A 19,533-nucleotide genomic window follows, 5' to 3' on the forward strand; every position below is an offset into this window, starting at 1 on the left:
AGAGCGAGGAAGAGGGCGTCCGAGTCTGCCAGGGTGTCTTATCTCTCGCAGCGGAATAAACAAAGCCTGCATTGCATTGCAGCAGGTTGGACTAGACGCAACATTTTACCTCGCGGAGCGCATCCTTGAGCACTCATCCCACAGCGTAAGAACAGGATAGAAATCTTAAACACATTGTTGTGACAGGACTGGTGTCACAACTCTCCCACCGGCACCGGTGCTATTTTAAGACGCTCTGGAAAATTAAAGGTTTCATCTCCTCCTTTAGAGACTATGAGGCTCCTGTGGGAGCATCTTTTAAGAACATGGCTTTTGAAAAGGGTCTGAAGATCTGTGGCCGAGAGAAGGGGGTTCGTGCCACCTGCACACAACTCGCTTGTGGAGCAGAGGTGCAATGCCACAAGTGCTTGCATGCGCCTGCGGTCATATGTGCACTGCGCACTGCCCCGCAATCTCTGAATGGTGGGAGATTCCAGGGGTTCCAAGTACTTGCCCAGAGTTCGTGTTTGCATTTGGGAATGAGGCGCAGTGAAGACACACTGGTGTCTTTATGATCGATGGTTTGTTGACACATACATGCCGCCTGAGCCTGCGAAAGAGGGGTTCACAGCACTGACACCCCAAAAGAGTCTTGTTTCTCCCAGAGATGCAGCCTTGAATTCAAGCAGAAGTCAGCCTCTCTCTCTGCTTGCTGCCTTGATTTTAGGTAACATCACTCAAAATTCAACTCTAAACTCTGGCTTTTGTCCTCCCCCCTTACCTGTGAGTTAACAGGTGGGCCCCACCCATTTGCCCTCCCCCACAGAGCCCCTTCCTTGGCTCTCCTTCCCTTACGAGAAGGCTAGCCTGGATATTCCAAGATTCAGAAACCTCAGTTAGATTTTAACACCTGCTTTGTTGTTGAGTCGTTTAGTTGTGTCCGCCTCTTCGTGTTCCTGCCAGTTTTTAATTGTGTGAGTAGATCAGAGTCTCTTGGAAGTTGGATGTCCCTGGACTAGATGATCCTGGGGGGGGGGGCGTACAACTCTGCAATTCTTTGATTCTATGACCTCTGGTTGGCCACTGCAAGAACAGGATTCTAGACTAGATCCTTTGGCCTGATCCTGCAGGTTCTTCTTGTGTTCTCCGTTGAGGGAGGCAGCTTGGAGTCAATCACAACCGCAACCCTGCACTGGAGTTGGGTGGGGAGAAGGTATCTCTGTACTAGGCAGGCCCAACTCAGTCCTGGGCAATTTCCTCCTTTCTTGCACCAGGTGGGCTGAGGTTGCAACCTGTCACACCACCACCGTTGCTGCTGACTTCATGCCCCATTGAGTTTGTGTGTTCGGCAGGAGCAGCAGCAGCCCCTTCCGCCAGCCCAGATGTCCCGCCCACTGTCCAGATGTTGCTCTGTGGCATCTTTCCCAAATCTCACTGCCTGGGGCAGCGGAGAGAAAGGGCTCCAGTTTCTGCCGCGAGAATCTTGTTTATTTTCCACATTGTGAAATCGGAGGTTGGATGAGTCATTCCCTCCAGTGTACTTAAAAACAAAACAAAAAACCCCACTCTTTCCCCACCTCCCTGCCTTCCCTCCCAAATATGTGGGTTGATGTGCATCTCCTGACCCAGCCATGAGTTTCAGTGAGGAATTCAAATCTGGGTCTTCTTGACCTGACAGTCGTTGTGCCTCCTCCTGCCCCATTTCTTAAATGCAAGGGGCTGAGAGGCATCTTTTGCAGACCCATTAACTCTGAACCCCAAAATGTGGGGTCCTCTCCAAACCTGTGCCAAAGTTTTGCCAGGGTTTGGGGGGGTTGCAGCATTTTGCAGCAAACCCCCCACATTTTGCAGCACCCCACAAACTAGCAATTGATAGATCAAACATGGGGATTATACTTACCATTAACTACGAACCCCAAACTGCCTGCTCTCAGGCAGCCCATCGGCCATGGGAGATAAATGCCAGGGGGCTGAGCAGACCAGGTCACACCATGGATTCACCCCAAGAGGAGGGCTGCCACCCTCCAAGGCAGAGGAGGGAGATGGGCAAAGCTCAGTCAGAATCCCCTCCTGGCTTCCCGGCAGCCATTCATATATGATGATGTTGCTGTTGTTGTTTAGTCGTGTCCGACTCTTTGTGACCCCCTGGACCAGAGCACGCCAGGCCCTCCTGTCTTCCACTGCCTCCCGCAGTTTGGTCAAACTCATGCTGGTAGCTTCGAGAACACTGTCCCACCATCTCGTCCTCTGTCGTCCCCTTCTCCTTGTGCCCTCCATCTTTCCCAACATCAGGGTCTTTTCCAGGGAGTCTTCTCTTCTCCTGAGGTGGCCAAAGTCTTGGAGCCTCAGCTTCAGGATCTGTCCTTCCAGTGAGCACTCAGGGCTGATTTCCTTCAGAATGGAGAGGTTGGATCTTCTTGCAGTCCATGGGCCTCTCAAGAGTCTCCTCCAGCACCAGAATTCAAAAGCATCAATTCTTCGGCGATCAGCCTTCTTGATGGTCCAGCTCTCACTTCCATACATCACTACTGGGAAAACCAGAGCTTTACCTATACAGACCTTTGTCGGCAAGGTGATGTCTCTGCTTTTTAAGATGCTGTCTGGGTTTGTCATTGCTTTTCTCCCAAGAAGCAGGCGTCTTTTAATTTCGTGGCTGCTGTCACCATCTGCAGTGATCTTCATATATGAGGTGGAGCCTTGTCTATGGGCCTTGGTGGGAGAGGCAGGCTGGATGGCGGCGGCTGGTGCTTTGAGGCGTCAAGCTCTCCTGGGCCAGGAGACCCACTGCTGCCTCTCAGCAGCTTCATGGCGCAGGCTTGGCTCTGTGGGCAGAAGAATCCTGGGCAGTGATGAAGGTCTGGAAGCCAAGCCTTAGGAGGAACAGTTGAGGGAGTTTAGCCCATGGAAGAGAAGCGGTGATAGGAGAGCCCTCTTCAGATATCTCTAGGGATGGAGCAAGCTTCTTTGCTGCTGCTCTGAGTGTAGGACCTGAACCAAATGGCCAGAAAGGAGATTCTGACTCAACATTGGAAGGCGGTGGACTCTCCTTCGCAGGAGGTTTTGTAGCAGAGATGTCCACCTGTCGGGGTTTTCTTCAGCTGTGATTCCTGCGTTGGAGGACTAGATGGCCCTTGGTGTCTCTTCCAACTCTTCAGTTCTGTGCTGGGTGCCAGAAATCTCCCTGCTCTGCTTTTCTGTCTTCACCCTCCCTGGGGTTCAAGAGCTGCCATGCAGAGGACCCTTCCAGGTTCTCAACACCTTGTAGGTGGGATTCCATCAGAGGTTGCCAAATTCAGGTTTCTGCCCTCCGTGTTGATTTGGCGCTCTTTGGTTCCTCCTCCTTGAGGAGGAGTCCAGAATAGACTGGGAGCGGGCGGTCAACAGCAGCTGAAAAGGGGGGAGGGGGGAGGATCAGAAGACCCCCAGTGGAAGGAGCCTCGATGGATGCATGCGGCTTCCAGGATCAGAGACAGGATGGGAACAGCAAGAGGCTTAGAACGTGGCTGCTGCATCTAGTCCTGCATTTGAGCTTCCTCTCTGGTTGGCTACTGCCAAAAACAGGTCTCTGGACAGGATGGGCCCCCTTTGGCCTGATCCACGCCCAGAGCTCCCTCCTTGGGAGGGAGTTGAAGGTGTCCTGGTGTGTCCTCCATCCCTTGCTTTCCTTGCAACTCCTGTCCCGTTTTATGACTCCTATCTCATCTTCGCTCTGCCTTTATCTCCTCCACCCTTAACCTTTGTCCCAGGCAACATCCTTGGGTTGCACAGACCTTTGGGTCCCGGCCTTATCAGTTCTGCACAGACCTTAGCCTGGTGTCGGTGGTGCTGGCTCCCGGCAGGTGGCTTGTAAAGCAGGAAGAGGAAGGGCGTTCCTGGATGTGCATCCCACCTCTAGCCGGTCCCCAGTGGCTGCAGGACCCACAGACACCTTGGGGAGGGAGAACATCAGAGGAGCTTGCTGGATCAGGCCAGAGACCCACTTAGTCCAGCCTCCGGTTCTGCCTATGGGAAACAAGCAACTGGGATTCAGACGCATTGCCAGCTGGAGGCAGAGTGTAGCTGTTGCAGCTCATGGCCACACTTGCGTTTAAGAACATGGATAAACAGATTTTTAAACAGAGGTTGGGCGGCCCTCTGTCAGGGATTCTCTAAGTGTCATTCCTGCATTGGACTAGATAAGGGTCCCTTCCTGCTCCACAGTTCTATGATTTTCATGTATCTCTAATAAATAATAATAATAATAATAATAATAATAATAATAATAATAATAATAATCATATATTATTTATACCCCGCCCATCTGGCTGGGTTTCCCCAGCCACTCTGGGCGGCTTCCAGCAAAATATTAAAACACAATAATTCATGAAATATTAAAAGCTTCCCTAAAAAGGGCTGCCTTCAGATGTCTTTTAAAAGTCCGATAGTTGTTTATTTCTTTGACATCTGATGGGAGGGCGTTCCACAGGGAGGGCACCACTACCAAGAAGGCCCTCTGCCTGGTTCCCCGTAACCTCACTTCTCGCAGGGAGGGACCGCCAGAAGACACTCGGGAGATGCACCCCGGTGTCCGGGGTGGAGACGCTCCTTCAGGTATACTGGGCCTTTGAGGCCGTTTAGGGCTTTCAAGGTCAGCACCTACACTTTGAATTGTGCTTGGAAACGTACTGGGAGCCAATGTAGGTCTTTCAAGACTGGTGTTATATGGTGTCGGCGGCTGCTCCCAGTCCCCAGTCTAGCTGCCGCATTCTGGATTAATTGCAGTTTCTGGGTCACCTTCAAAGGTAGCCCCACATAGAGCTCATCTCCAAGCTGTGTCCAAGTCCCATTTTGTGTCCCTCTGTCTTAACCTCTTCTCTCTCCTCCACAGAGCATGAGAGGCACCTTCGCGCCAACGACCGAGCCTTCAACCTCCAGTTTGAATATGCCGTGAGTAACTGGGCACCAGCAGCTGCGCATGCTAGCCGAGCGCGAGCCAAATGGTCGCAGAGCAAGAGCTGTGCCTGTTTAGAGTTGCCATCTGGAGAGTGTGGGGAGCTTGCGGGGGGGGGAGGTACTCTGCTGGCGGGGGCGGGGAGCACCTTGGAGTTGCCAGGCTGAGTTTTACACACCGCCAGTTAGAGAGTTGCACTAGGACCTGAGAGACCAGGGTTCAAATCTCCCCACTTGGCCATGATACTCTCTGGGTGACCCATCCCAGGGGGCGGCTGATGCCTGACCAGCTGGAGTGTCACTTGAATGGCATCTGGGAGTGTTGGTTTTGTTGCGGCTCTTCCAGCTGGCAATGGGGTCTTGTTGTTGAGTCGTTTAGTCGTGTCCGACTCTTTGTGATCCCCTGGACCAGAGCATGCCAGGCACTCCTGTCTTCCACTGCCTCCCCCAGTTTGGTCAAACTCATGCTGGCCGCTTTGAGAACACTGTCCCACCATCTCCTCCTCTGCCGTCCCCTTCTCCTTGTGCCCTCCATCTTTCCCAACATCAGGGTCTTTTCCAGGGAGTCTTCTCTTCTCACGAGGTGGCCAAAGTCTTGGAGCCTCAGCTTCACGATCTGTCTTGGAAAGCTGCAAAAGCAGGAACTCAAGCAAAGCACCCACTAAACAGATGTTTGCAGGGAGCGGGAAAGGGGAGCAGCCAGAGCATTGCAGAGCTCTGGACAGCACTGCTGGCGCCATGGCACTTGGCTTCTTTTCCCCAATGAAGTGCGGGGAGCATTTTCTGGGGGAAAGTGGTGGGGCAGAGGCAAAGTTGCTCAGACTTGTGCTTCTTAGGTGCAGGACAAGCTGAAGTGTGGGTGAGCCCCCCGTGGAAGCAAAGAGCCCCACTGTACCCCCACAGATGGAGAGAGTCTCTGGGGTGTTCTGGGTGTGCCCCACGGACAGCCTTTGCAACACTGGCAGTGGCCCAGCCCTGGGCTCGTGCAGAGGGACTTCCAGCCGAGTTCCTGGTGCTGAAGATACTTGGCAAACCAGTCCCCTTCCTCCTCGCGAGGCGCTTTCCTGCCACAGAGCCTCAGGGCCAGGGAAACCTCAGCTTCCCGTGTGAACCTGTCACCCCGGACTGTACCTTTTTGCAAGGAGGAAGGAAGCAAGAGGGAGGAAGCCAAGGAGCCTGACAGCCTGCGCCGAGGACACACACAAACACACACCACCTTTTCCGAATCTCACATTGTCAGTCGCCCTGAGATCCGCCAAGCCTCCTCTCCCTTCCCAAAATAGCGCTGTGGATTCCCACTCCTTGCTGCGAACTGACACCTGAAGCTGCTGTGTTGTGCAGGAAGGCTTGAGTGAGAACAGGAGCCCCAGGCTGGTGAGCAGCCCAGGGGGGCAAAGGCCTGGCAGGAAGAAGGTGTGATCACATTGCAGGCCTGGAAGGAGGAGGAGGAGGGAACAGAACGCAAGGCCCTCAGAAGAGCCCTGCTGAATCAGCCCACAGAAGAGCCATCTCACCCCAGCATCCCATTTTCACTGCTGCCAACCAAATTGCCTGTGAGAAGCCCACAAGCAGGGCATGCGCACAAGAGCTCTCTGCCCACCAGCAGCTGGCATTTGGGGGAATAATGCCTCTGACACTGAGCGCCTTTCTCTCTGTGAATTTGCCCAGTCCTCTTATGGGCAGCTTAGGGGGCAGCCGGCTCCGTGGAGGCTCCTCTGTCCAGGCATGGTGCTGGCTGTCTCTGGAGCCAGGCACCCTGATCCTGATCATGAGTCCCTTGAGGAATCGGGAGCTGGGATCCGTTTGGGGTTTGCATCCCGGATGCCATGTGGAGGCGCATCCACGTTCTCAGTGAAATGGGCTCAGTCCAGCTTCCTGCCTGCACTTTGGTCCACCTTTGAATGCATGTGCAGCTGTTTAGATTTATGTCCCACCGTTCTGCCCAGTGGCGCCCAAGGCCACCATCCACGAGGGCTGGCGAAGAAGGCTAACTTTGCTCACAGATCTCCTTAGCTGGGTGGAGGAGGAGGAGGGAAACCTAGTCCCTCTCTGCCCTTCTCTCTCTCTCTCTCTCTCTCTCTCTCTCTCTCTCTCTCTCTCTGCGTATCCGCGCTTGCTGTTTTGCCTTGTACCAATTGTAGGTGGCACCCTGCTAGGCCCGACCCTGGCATACGATGGGTCAGAACTCAGACCAGGAACAAGGCAGCTTTTAATATTCCAAAAGAAAAGGGGGAAACCAAATACAGAACAATTAGAGCAGTGAGCGTGGCAGAGAAGGAAGTTGGAGGGAGAAAAGAAGGGGTTGCTTTGGGGCATGTACAAATGCGAGCTATTTTGGAAGCAAAAGCTGCTTTCTGGAAGGGCGCCCTATCTGCTGAAGACGGGCGTATCTCTGAACAAGTGGCATCTACAGTCTTTTAAAGCAGAGCTTGGCTGGCCCTCGGTCAGGGATCCTTGAGCTGCAGTTCCTGCATAGCTGGGGGTTGGACTAGATGACATTTGGGGAGTCCCTTCCAACTCCACAATTCTAGGATTCTGTGCTTGCCAGTTGGTCAAGGTGGTGGACCCTGGGGCAGAGAGAGAGCCCAGGCCCTGCATCTCCCGCTTCCTCCTCTGCTGACCAGCCCTTTCTCCTTTTTGGCAGACAACTTCCCAGAAGCTCCTCTGAGCTCAAGGGGGGCTGGGAGCAGAACAGTTGGTGGGGGCTGCCTGTCTGGAGGCGACCAGGCTGAGGAGGAGAGCAAATGACTTTGAGGAGGAAATGGGCTGGCCGGCAGCCTGGCCTTGGCTGTCAACCAGCCCAGCTGCCCAGGGAGGAGGAAAGAGAACCGGGCGCCTCTTCCAAGGGCAGAGAAGGCGCTTAAAGGCACAGGAGCCGCAGCTCAGACTGGCTGGCCCTGCCTCTGGTGCTGAGGATCCTGGCTTGGCCACTGAGCACTTGGAGAAGGACCAGGCCATAGAATCCTAAAATGGTAGAGGGACCCCGAGGGTCATCTGTCCAACCCCCTGCAGTGCAGGAACATGCAGCTGCCCCATAGGGGGTTGAGCCTGCCGCCTTGGTGTTATCAGCAGCACCAGCCTCTGACCAACTGTGCTATCATGCAAGCATCAAGGTTGGCAAGCAGGCAGCTGGGCCAAGGCAGAAGAGCTCAGGATACCAGGAGACTCCTGCAGTGACTCAGGGAAGGAGCAAATCCCCAGCATCAGCATCTTTCCTGCAGTGGCCAAGAGGGTGCCCCAATGAGGAGCCGGGCAGCAGGGCAGCAGGGCCATAACCCTCCTGTGCTGATTCTCCCCAGCCACAGGTTTCTAGAGTTAGGCTGCCTCTGAACATGGAAGCTCCACTAAAGCTGTCATGACCAGAACCCACAGCCCGATCTACCCTAAGCCGTTCCCAGGCATAGATCTCGTCCCGTGGGCACCTTGGCTGCTCTTAAGAGTCCTGCCTTGTGCAGCCGTGGACTTTGGCAGCAGGGGAAGAATCCAGTCACCCATCCCTGGGTGGGGGATTCAAATGACAAGAAAGGAGAGTCTAAACAGAGTTTGGATGAGCGCCTATTGGAGATTCTGTTGCTGCAATTCCTGCACTGCAGGGGGTTGGACTAGATGACCACTGGTGTCCCTTCCAACTGCAGTTCTGTGATTCTGTGACATGAAGGGCCTCCTGCCAAGGCTCACTGCTGCAGCCCTCTTGGCACCCCCACGGTGTGGTCCTGTGCAGCAAGAGAAATGGAGGAAGCGGAGAAGAGGAAGCTATTGCAAGCCCAGGCCAGGTGCGGCTGCTTGTCTTGAGCTCCCAGCCAGTTGCGAGCTGGCACATCGCAGGGCTGCAGCCTCTGCCTGCCAGTTCACCCAGAGGTGAATGAGATGCCTTTCCGTGTCACTCTCACTGCCTCCCAGTCCGGGTCAGCCGGGTCAGAGTCTTTCTGAGAGGTGGTTGGAGGAGCTGCGAGTGCTTGGCCTGGAGGAGAGAAGACTGATATCCAATATCTTTCGATATCTCAAGGGCTGTCACATGGGAGAGGGAGCAAGCTTGTTTTCTGCCGCTCTGGAGGGTAGGACTCGAACGCATGGCTTCAAGTTACAAGAAAGGAGAGTCTGAATAAACATCAGGAAAAACTTTCTGATGGCAAGAGCTGTTTGGCTTCAGGGTGGAAGGTGGTGGACTCTCCTTCCTTGGAGGTTTATAAGCAGAGGTTGGAAGGCCATCTGTCAGGGATGCTTCAGCCGAGTCTACAATTCTATGGTGCTGTGATTCTCTGGCAGAGCGCTTGCGCAGGGCAGAGGGGGGTCTCCTTGGGAAGGGAATGTTTCTGTTGCAACTTCACGCAATGGTAGCAATCATATGGGGGAGGATTACGGCAAGCACAGCACGGAAGGTGCTTAATGATGAGCATGTGCCGAGTGCTAATCCCCCGCTCATCTTCTCTCTGCCACAGTCAGACAGAGCGCCTGTTAAGCACAGCAGGAGGACCCAAAACTCTTTCAGAGGAGGTGGAGGCAGTGCTGTGCGTTGCAATCCGTGCAGAGTGGGTGCTTAGCTCCACCGTCTCCTAATGACTGAATCCCCAAAGGCGGCAAGAGCAGGGGATGCTGAGCCAGCGCAGCTGCTCTCTGGGGCATCTCCCCAAATTTAGGAAGCTTCTGGCAGCCTGAGCAGCCAAGGGAGAAGCCCAGAACTTGATGGCACCAACTAAGCCCCCACTTCAGCATCGCCCTGAGTGCGAAAGAGTTTGCACGAGCATTTCTGTGTCTAGAGGCACTCTAGAAAGGCGCCTCCACATTTCTGCAAGCATTAATCCTGCATCCGGTTTATGTATCTGGGAGAACATTCAGAAACTTTGCGGAATTAGGCCTGTGAGCTGAGCCTCCTTCCAGAGCTGCTGGGCTTGGCTCAGTTCTGCCAAAAAGCTTGAGATGGGGGTCCTCTTTTGCCTTGCAGTCCTGGGCACCACAGGATTTTAATTTAAAAAGAAGGAAATTGACAAGTAGGAAGGGGTGTGGAGGACAGCAACCAAGATGATCCAGAGTCTGGAAACCCAGCCTTATGAGGAGCGGTTGAGGGAACTGGGGATAATTAGCCTGGAAAAGAGGAGACTGAGAGGTGCTATGAGAGACATCTTCCAACACCTCAGGGGCTGTCACACTTGTTGTCCCCTGCTCCAGGGGGAGACCCAAACCAAGTCAAAGCTCAAGGAAGGAGATTCTGAGTTAACATTAGCAAGAACTTCCTGATGGGAAGAGGCATTTGACCTCCCTCGGAAGGTGGTGGACTCTCCTGCACTGAAAGAGGTTGAGCAGAGGTTGGATGGCGGTTTGTCAGGGATGCTTTAGCTGCAATTCCTGCACTGCAGGAGGTGGGACTAGATGGCCTTTGGGGGTCCCTTCCAACTATACAATTCTATGGTTCTATGCTTCTATATGATGGTGGAGCTTGTGTCTCTGATTAGCCATCTCAGGCCCCTCCCTCTGCTGCATCCTGGCTGTCCCCCTGGCCCATCTTGAGGCTCTGTGAGTGTTTGGTGCACCTTCCCGGATCAGGAGATTAAGAGGCGCGGAGAGCAGAGATGGGACATTTAACTCTCAGCAGGCCCCTAAATGGAACCGCTGAAGTGCCTCTGAGGGCGGGTTGAGCTTCTGAAAAAGCAGCTCCCTGTAAAGTGATGAGGGGTTCTTTTTTTATTTTTTTTTGCATTTTCATGCCGCCAAGAAGGAAACGTGGTTGTTGGCCCTTGACTTGGGGTGGATCTGAAAGCGAGACCCCCATTCTCTCTGCCTCCATCCAGGGAGCCCCTGATTATTCACACCTTCTTCTGAGCCACCAGGTGTCAGGGACCGTGCTGAGGAGGAATGGTGGGAGCCTTCCCTCTCCCCCTGATCCTGATCAGGATCCTGAACCTTCCCAGGAGCAGGAGGACAGTATAGATTTGGAACAGTGGTTTGCAGAGGGGCATTTCACAGAAGGCAGAAGCTGGGAAATACTGGGTGGGGAACAACTAGGAGACAAAACACTGGGAGAGAGAGAGAGTTAACAGACTCCCTTTTGCTGGATAGTGTCCATCTGCTCAGCCCAAGGGCAAGGAGAGCAGATAAGGGGCGGCAGCACAGAAAGCAAAGTGGTTGTGAGATCAGGTTGCAAGACACGGAAGTGATGTGGGTGATTTGGGGGAAGTGGGTGGGGGCACCTTCATTCCTAGAAATTGATTCTTTGTTCTCTCACTATGATCATTAAAATTTCTAACTGGTAAGAGACTCCTTTCACTTTGTTCTACTTGTTGTTGTTGTTGTTTAGTCATGTCCGACTCTTCGTGACCCCCTGGACCAGAGCACGCCAGGCACTCCTGTCTTCTGCTTATCTACTGCCAAAGGGGGGGGGGGAGCTGAGTCCCTGAAGCAGCTCTTTGTATGTCATATTAGCTGGGGAATACTCTGTTTCTCCTGAGGCAGCAAGGAAACTCTTGGGGTGGGGGCAAAGGCCAGGGACACTGAGGGGCTTCTGCTGACTCACTTTCTCCATTGCTTGTGGGGATGAAATGGAGACCCTGCTCCCTATTCCCCCAACCCTTTGTGGTGTCTAGCAGAATTCTCTTTGGCTCCTCCTGCTCCCCCCCCCTATGTTGTCACCTTCCCCCACTGCCAGTGGCTCCCAAAGTGTGTGGTACCACCCCAGGGGTTGGAGGATTACCTAGGGGGTGATAAGAGGTTTTTGTTTTTTTTAATCTTTATTTATACAACAACAAAAACACACACAAAGAAACACAAGTACAAAATTATACACAAATTACAAAAATAACCATAGACACATAATTTTCTTGGCAAACAATAAAACATCTATTGGTCTTAACACCAAAGAGTTGAGGGGGTAACAGGGAGGGTGATGGATGTGTAAATGACAACAAGACTTTGCAAAGCTGGTCGCACTGGATCAAGTTTGAGACTTTTGTTGCCATAATTAAAGCAAATGGTTTTGATGGGATTTTGAATGAATGTGCAACTGATCACTACTCTTTTGAATTTTATTGCGTTATTATCTTTCTGAGTGGTTCGTGGAAGCTGCTGTTCTGAATAATGCTTTTGATAGGTTATGGTGGGACACAGGGGATGAGTTTATGGGAGTTTGGGAAGCATGGGGTCAGGACCTCTTTGCAGCCCCCTTGTAGATCAGGCTCTGGTCAGCTTGGGACAAGTGGCTGCCTTAGGGGGGGGGTTGCTGGCGTGCTGCCCTCCTTGTCTGCTGCCAAGGGGTGGGAAGTGGACCAGATGCCCCTTTCTCTCCTGGACTCAGTCACCGCCTTTTCTTCCTGCAGAGAAACTCCATCCAAACCTCCAAGTACAACGTCTTCACCTTCCTGCCTCTCAACCTGTTTGAGCAGTTCCAGCGGGTGGCCAATGCCTACTTCCTCTTCCTCCTCATCCTGCAGGTAGGAGTTCCCCAGCTCCTCCTCCTCCTGTCTCTTCCCTCACTTTTGCTCCCCTTCTGCATCCGGAGGCAGCCTTCCCCAACCTGACGCCCTCTTCCATCAGCCCTGCCAGCTGCACTTGGATGGGGCGCATTCCAAATCCTGGTTGGCAGTGCGCTGAGCCTCTGGCAGGGAAGCAGGGCAAAACCGGATGGTGACCCTTCTAATGAACACTTTATAGAGCCATTTGACAGCCGAACAGACTCCCTCCACAGGGGGCAGACTCTCCCTCCTTGGAGATTTTTTTGGCAGAGGCTGGATGGTCATCTGTCAAGGGAACTTGATCTGTGATTCCTGCACGGCTGGTGTTTGGACTTGATGGCCCTTGGAGCTCCTTTCCAGCTCTGCAATTCTAGGATGAATTTGTCATGGAATTCTATTCAATATTGATCCAGAGCAGATTCCAATGTATAGTCAGTGGTGGAGTTGACTGCAGGGGCTCCCAGAGCGGCGGCCATGCTGTGCACCCGGGGGGCGGGGCGAGCTGCGCAGGGGACGGGTGGGACGATCTGCCATGCACAATGGCGGCAGCGGGGCGCCGCGCATGGGGGCAGTGGCTCAAGCCCCCTACAGTGTGCCTTTTTGTCACCCGCTTCACAGATGACACCCGGGGCTGACTGCCCCCACCGCCCCCCTTCCTTTGCCCCTGTGTATAGTAAGCAGAGTAAAAACTTAAACGTGTTGCAGGAGTCCCACAAAGTAGACCAGAGGCCATTGTATTTCATCCAGCAGAGCTTTACTGCTACTGAAGGCAAATGAGCATAATGGTCACAAATCCCATACCTTCAGGATTGGCCCTGTCCATGAGAAGTCCAGTTGCAGAAGACTCAACTTAAACTTACAGTAATTTATAATAAGTCTAAACCTTAACACTAAGCATTCTATATACAGAACATCACATCAGAAGGAAGAGAGACGGAAAGAGAAAGTGAAGCCCGGGCTCCTTCTGGCATCTGATTATAGTCAACATGACCTTGACTGAAAGAGATAAGAGAAGAATTTAAACCAGCTGTACTCAGCTTCCCAGAATTCAAGAGGGTTCTGGAACCTTCTCTGCGTAAAAGAAACAGGCAGAAGGTTCATTACGTTGAAACCAAACATAATGAACCTTCTGCCTGTTTCTTTTACGCAGAGAAGGTTCCAGAACCCTCTTGAATTTGTTGGAATAGGAATGATCTCTACACATCAGAGCAATACTTTTTGCGCTCAGCAATGCAAACTGATAGACTCTGCCTGTTCTTCCCCCCTGCAGCTCATCCCTGAGATTTCTTCCCTCTCCTGGTTCACCACGGTGGTTCCCCTCATCTTGGTGCTGGCCGTGTCGGCAGCAAAGGACGCTATTGACGACGTGGTAAGAATTTTGAGCCTGCCAACGCCTCCCATAAAGAGCTTGACCTGTGGCCGACCCCTTCGGAGCAAGCACCCAGCTTCCTCTTTGCACCCGGTGGGCCTCCAAGCGTTGCCTTCCTGGCCTGGAAGGGTCTGGCCCTTCTGCAGTCAGTGTGATTTGGGACAGTCACAAAAACAAATTAACTGAAAAAGCCACAAAAACACAAAATAGCAAAAACAAAAGCGCCAAACTTACTCCATTCCGGAAGTCTGTTTGACTTCCAAAATGTTTGAAAACCAAGGCCCAGCTCCTGATTGGTGCAGGCGCCCTGGAAACAATAGCCAACAGTCGCATAGGATGTCCACCTTCCAAAAAATGTTTGAAAACTGGAACACTTCTGTGTTTTTGGTGTTTGAGCATCAAGGCGCCTGAGTACCAAGGCACCCCTGTAATTCTGTTATTTGCCCCCTGCCCATCTGACGTGGTCGCCCCAGCCGCTCCATCATATACAAAAACATAATAAAACATAAGGGGGCAACACTGATGTCTAGGATACGCTGCCAGAGGGAGAGAGGCTAACTTCCGACTCCCTGTCTGAGTTCAGGTTCCATCTTTGCCTTCCATGTTTTCCAGAATCGACATGCAAACGACAAGCAAGTCAACAACCGTCCTGTCAAGGTGCTGATGAACGGCAGGTGAGCAGGGCTCTCTCCCCTCGCGACAGCCTCGTCAGGCTGCCAGCATCATCCACAGTTTCCCCCCCCTGCCCCCAGGGAAAACTGCTCTTTAGTGCTCCATCGGAACAAATGGCAATTCAGGTTTTCTCCCTTTGCTCTGATTTAGCACTAACGAACAGGTTTTCTGTTATGTCTTGAGCTTGGATCCCAGAACAATAGGCAGGTAGGATTGTAGAATGCAGTAACTTGATTGGCCCATAGGAGCTGTCCAATACAGGAGGGGAGTTTGAATCAGCCTATCCCGTGTGACTGATGGTGTCAAAAAGTATATATAGCCTGGGGGTCTGGGCGGGGCAGCACCGCCTGCTACAGGATGATTGACTGTTTCACTGTGAGTTGAAATAAACACAAGGAAACCGATGGCTCTACACTGAGTTTATTTCATTTTCCTTGGAAAAGGAGCAGGGCAAGGGGAAATTGCTCAGACACAATCTTTCTAGAAGTGGAAGTGTGGGTTAGGCGAGGGACTTGGGTTCGAGAGCAATGGAAGTTGTGTTTGGAAGGTGGCCATGCCCTTGCCCCTTCTCCCCCCACCCCCAAATCCCTGAGTCCCTGAGCTGGGACCTCAGACCCAAGACGCCCCTTGAGAAAGGCGGCCACTGTTGGACTTTCTTCACCAACCGAGTTTGTGCAACGACTGGGGTGATGGAATAAAAACTTGCCCACAATATCTTTTGCTTATCTTTATTTTAAATAATAATCAAACAGCTGCAACTCACCGCTCTACACCAGCCAGTACCATACAAAGCATTTGATCAACTTAAATACAGTTTTCAAAATAATCAATTACCTTATCACATCGCTGCATTCGGTGCAGCAGGTAACCCCCCCCCCCGCTAATTAGTTAAATTGTTAAGATGCCACAGGTGTGTTGAATTGTTAAGCGCTCACAGATGTGCTGCCATGCGGGTTATAATTACAAACACCTCTGAATAGCACCATTGACCACATCAATATGAAGGAAACCCAACAGCCGCTCCTTTGCATGGCTGGAAGCCAGATGAGCCCAGAATCCCTTCTGGATGGAGCCAGACTTTCCTTGCCTTAGGGCTCCTGGGGGCTCTGCTGTGGGGGTCTAGGCAGCCCCTGTGACGGTGGGGGGGGGGCTGCTTCGCTCTCTTTCCCCAGGCAGATGAAACAAAGGCAGAGGGGGGATGGGGGTGCAGAGTATGCAGCCCCCCTTCGGCCACCAGGGAAGGGGGCAAAGCGGCTGGATCCGCTTGCGGGTGTCTCTGTCAGCCCCACTGCAAAGCCAGGCCCACCCCCTGGCTGAAGGGCTCCGTGTGGGGTCTCTTTTCTCATTACTCTCGTCTTCACCTTTCGTCTCTCTTTCCAACAGATTCATTCGTAATCGGCTTACGCGACACATTTCCTCTGATATCCCACCTTCCCTTGAAATTAAAATTGAGGCACCGCAGAGAATTAAGAGCATCAGAGTCCATCAAATGCTAAATAGCCTTTTCAGAATTTGCTAATATAAGAGGCAGGATAAAACAGACGACATTTTATCCAATGTTTTAGTGCTTTTACTGATAATTTTATTGTTTTATTCTTTTTTTTTTTACAATCAAGTGGTATGGAAATTTTATGAAATAATCATAATAAAACGACAACAAGTGCACACACCCCCTGGGCTTCTGCCTGTGTGCTGATTAAGTGTGGTTTTCTTCCAGCCTGAAGGATGATCTGTGGCTGAATGTCGAAGTCGGGGACATAATCAAGTTGGAGAACAACAACTTTGTGACGGTGAGTGCTGCTGCCTGGACCAGCTGCCCCCCCCCCCACTCCTGGGGCGACAAAGGCGCCTTTGAACTCCTTTGGAGACACAGTTCCAGAGTTTTGTCTGGCTCAAGGACTCTTGTCCTGCCAAGTTGGGCACCCCAGACCCCTGCCCTGCTCTCCATGATTGCCTCAGGCACAGAGGGAAAGGGAGAGATAGAAATAGAGAGGTGGAATCTACACACATTTTTAAAAGTTCTAAAAATTCTTTTCTTAAAAGCATATTAAAGAATACATTGAATTTTCCATAAGCCTCACCATCACCATCTAGTCTCACATTGTGTATTGCACTTTAAACACACTTAAATTGTTTTATTTGCAGCTGTATAGCTGAGTCCGGGACACGGGTGGCGCTGTGGGTTACACCCCTGAGCCTAGGACTTGCCGATCAGAAGGTTGGCGGTTCAAATCCCCATGACAGGGTGAGCTCCCATTGCTCAGTCCCTGCTCCTGCCAACCTAGCAGTTTGAAAGCACGTCAAAGTGCAAGCAGATAATTAGGTACCATTCCGGCGGGAAGGTAAATGGCGTTTCTGTGAGCTGCTCTGGTTCTCCAGAAGCAGCTTAGTCCTGCTGGCCACATGACCCAGAAGCTGTACGCCGGCTCCTTCGGCCAGTAAAGCGAGATGAGCGCCGCAACCCCAGAGTCGGCCACGATTGAACCTAACAGTCAGGGGTCCCTATACCCTTTACCTAGCTAGTAGTCATCAATCGACTTTGTATCCTCCATTAATTTCTCCAACCCCTTTTTTTAAAGCCATCTAACTTGGGAGCCATCACGGCCTCCTGTGGCAGGGAGTTCCACAGTTCATAGGAGGCTCTAATTGCCCTATGAAATAAGTTGCAAAATCCGGGACCTTTTTCTTAAGGGAAGGACGGATGAATGGATGGAGGTTGGTGGTGCCTCTCGCCACGCGCTCTGCCCCAAGAGCCGGGTCTCCTGTCACTCTTGCCTCTTGCTGTTCTTTCCCTCCAGGCAGACGTGCTGCTGCTGTCCAGCAGTGAGCCCCACAGCCTGACCTACATTGAGACGGCCGAACTGGATGGGTGAGTATTGCCGCTCCCTGGACAGCTGCTGATGCAATGGCAGCCCTGAAGTTGCAGACATAAGAAGGGGCCTTTGGGGACCGGGGCTGGGGGTCTGCAGGGCTCTTTGAATTTTATTATTACGGTCACAGACCAGTTCCGACTCACTTACAATATCAGGAAAATCATAAAACACAACAGGAATACATTGAATTGCAATTGGGTATAACTGATACAATTCAGATATAGCGGCAGTTAAAAATATATATTAAATCTTGATCACTAAAATATAACCTAAAATTGTCATTTAAAACCTTAGTCATTTTGGTAGTACAGCTTGTTCCCTAAGTTTTATGGCAGTCGCACAGAATTTGGACACCCTTAGCTTAATCTCTAGATCCTTGTCCTCTACCAGGAGTTTTAGACACTGAATTTCGAACCCATTTGGAGATTTTTGTATAACAGGAGTGATAAATACCGAGCATATATCCCCGTAGAAACAGCAGCGTAACAAGACATGAGAGACAGTTTCTACCTCCATCAAGCCGCAGGGGCAGACTCGTTCCGCGTATTATGGTTTACCCTCGAATCTGCCCTGCAATGAGGCAGGTGGCAGCACGTTGAATCTAGCGAGGGTAAATGACCGTCTGTACTTGGGTACTGCTGTTTGGTTACAGACTGGACTGGATTAAAGTGCAGTTAGGAAAGCGGTAAGGAAATGCATTGAAAAGTATGGAAGGAATCAAACAAGTGTTGGAAATGTAAAGAGAAAGAAGGTTCTTTTTACCATATGTGGTGGTCTTGTGGTAAGATTAAAAGCTTACTGGGAAATGATATACAATGAATTGAAAAGGATGTTTAAAATAACTTTTGTAAAAAACAACAACCAGAAGCTTTTCTTTTGGGAATCATAGGGATAGAACTACCTAAATTGTACAGAAATTTATTGATGTGTGCTACTACAGCAGTAAGAATGCTACTTGCCCAAAAGTGGGGAGATGGATACAAAAACTTATGGAATATGCAGAAATGGCGAAACTAACCAGAAGAATAAGAAATCAAGATAACAAACTTTTTATAAAAGAATGGAAATGGTTTATTGAATATTTACAGATAAATTGCAAACAGATAAAAACATTGGCAGGATTGTTGTAATAACCTGCCGTTTTATAAGAGTATATATTTAAAGTAGATAATTAAATGAGCAAATTAACTGAATTTGGATCCGCAGAAGATATTAAAAAATTAATCTAAGGAACTGTAGGAAGGGGGCAAGGAAGTCAAACTTTGCAATGTTAAATTGATTATAAAACTAATGAAATGTATAAACTTGAAAAGTATAAATAAAAACTTTTTTAAAAAGAAAAGTATGGAAGTAAGGAATGATTGTTAGGACAATGTACAAGCATCCCATGAGCAAAATGGAATGAATGCTCATTATTGCATAATCTCCCTGCAAATGAAGCCAAACAAACAAGCAGTAAGGACTGGATACTAACTTCTGTCCAAACTTTGTGCAAAAAAATCAGGATGAATGCTCAAGAAAAAGTTGTCTGGATGATGGCTGGCAGTCAGCAGCCATTGTGCAAAGCAGGATCGTGCTTGGGGACCCTTGTTGCAAGGAGCAGGATGCGGCCGAGTTGGGGGGGGCACGATCCACCAGTCAGCTGCAGGAACTCCAGACCGATACTGATGCATTGGAAAAATAAAAATGTGGCTCCCTTCTATGATTGGAATGAAGACTTATACAAGCTCACAACATATGAACAACTTGCACATAAACACAGAATTGCCATAGACAAATTAAAGGATATTTGGAATCCATTCTTACTAATACTGTAATAGGTTAAGATCTGGTGAAGTACAAATAACAACCTTGTAAAGTAGAGAGTTTTGGGTCCCCTCCCCTTTATTTTCCCTTCGACACGGGTTCTCTTTCTCTTTCTCTCTCTTTTATTTACGTCTCACAATGTTTAGTGCACATATAATTATGGCCTTTCTGAACTTTCAATAAAATAAGGGAGAAAAGGGAACTCAAGCGTGGGAAGGAAGGACCTGGTGGTTTTGCCTCTGATCCAATTTCTCATTGCAGGGAAACCAATCTGAAAGTGAAGCAAGCCTTGACGGTCACGGCTGAGCTGGGAGAGGATCTGCAGGCGCTGAGCAGCTTTGATGGTGAGCGCCCAAGGGAGGAGCTTGGCAGCCCCACACGCAGGGGGGCTGGGGAGCCCTGGGGGGTGGCGGCAGGAGCTGAGCAGCAAGTGAGAGGGGCTCCTGACACTCCAGCCAACAGG

The 19,533-nt window shown here is 51.0% G+C and overlaps 1 protein-coding gene across 7 annotated transcripts in view; it reads left to right on the plus strand.

Annotated features, from left to right (window-relative positions):
• Nucleotides 1-19,533, plus strand: part of LOC310688868 (phospholipid-transporting ATPase ID-like) — an 81,129-nt gene that overhangs the window by 21,872 nt on the left and 39,724 nt on the right. For 6 of the 7 annotated variants that reach the window (XM_083465766.1, XM_083465765.1, XM_083465764.1 and 3 more), the window contains 7 exons: nt 4,847-4,905; nt 12,216-12,329; nt 13,621-13,719; nt 14,332-14,393; nt 16,109-16,181; nt 17,190-17,260; nt 19,332-19,414. In XM_083465766.1, the coding sequence (XP_083321892.1) occupies nt 4,847-4,905; nt 12,216-12,329; nt 13,621-13,719; nt 14,332-14,393; nt 16,109-16,181; nt 17,190-17,260; nt 19,332-19,414 (561 nt within the window). Of the gene's footprint in view, nt 1-4,846; nt 4,906-12,215; nt 12,330-13,594; nt 13,720-14,331; nt 14,394-16,108; nt 16,182-17,189; nt 17,261-19,331; nt 19,415-19,533 lie in introns of all 7 variants that reach the window. The other variant, XM_083465769.1, reaches the window with a different exon arrangement.

This window comes from Podarcis liolepis, assembly GCF_965112155.1.
Source record: "Podarcis liolepis genome assembly, chromosome: 11".
Lineage (NCBI taxonomy): Eukaryota > Metazoa > Chordata > Lepidosauria > Squamata > Lacertidae > Podarcis > Podarcis liolepis.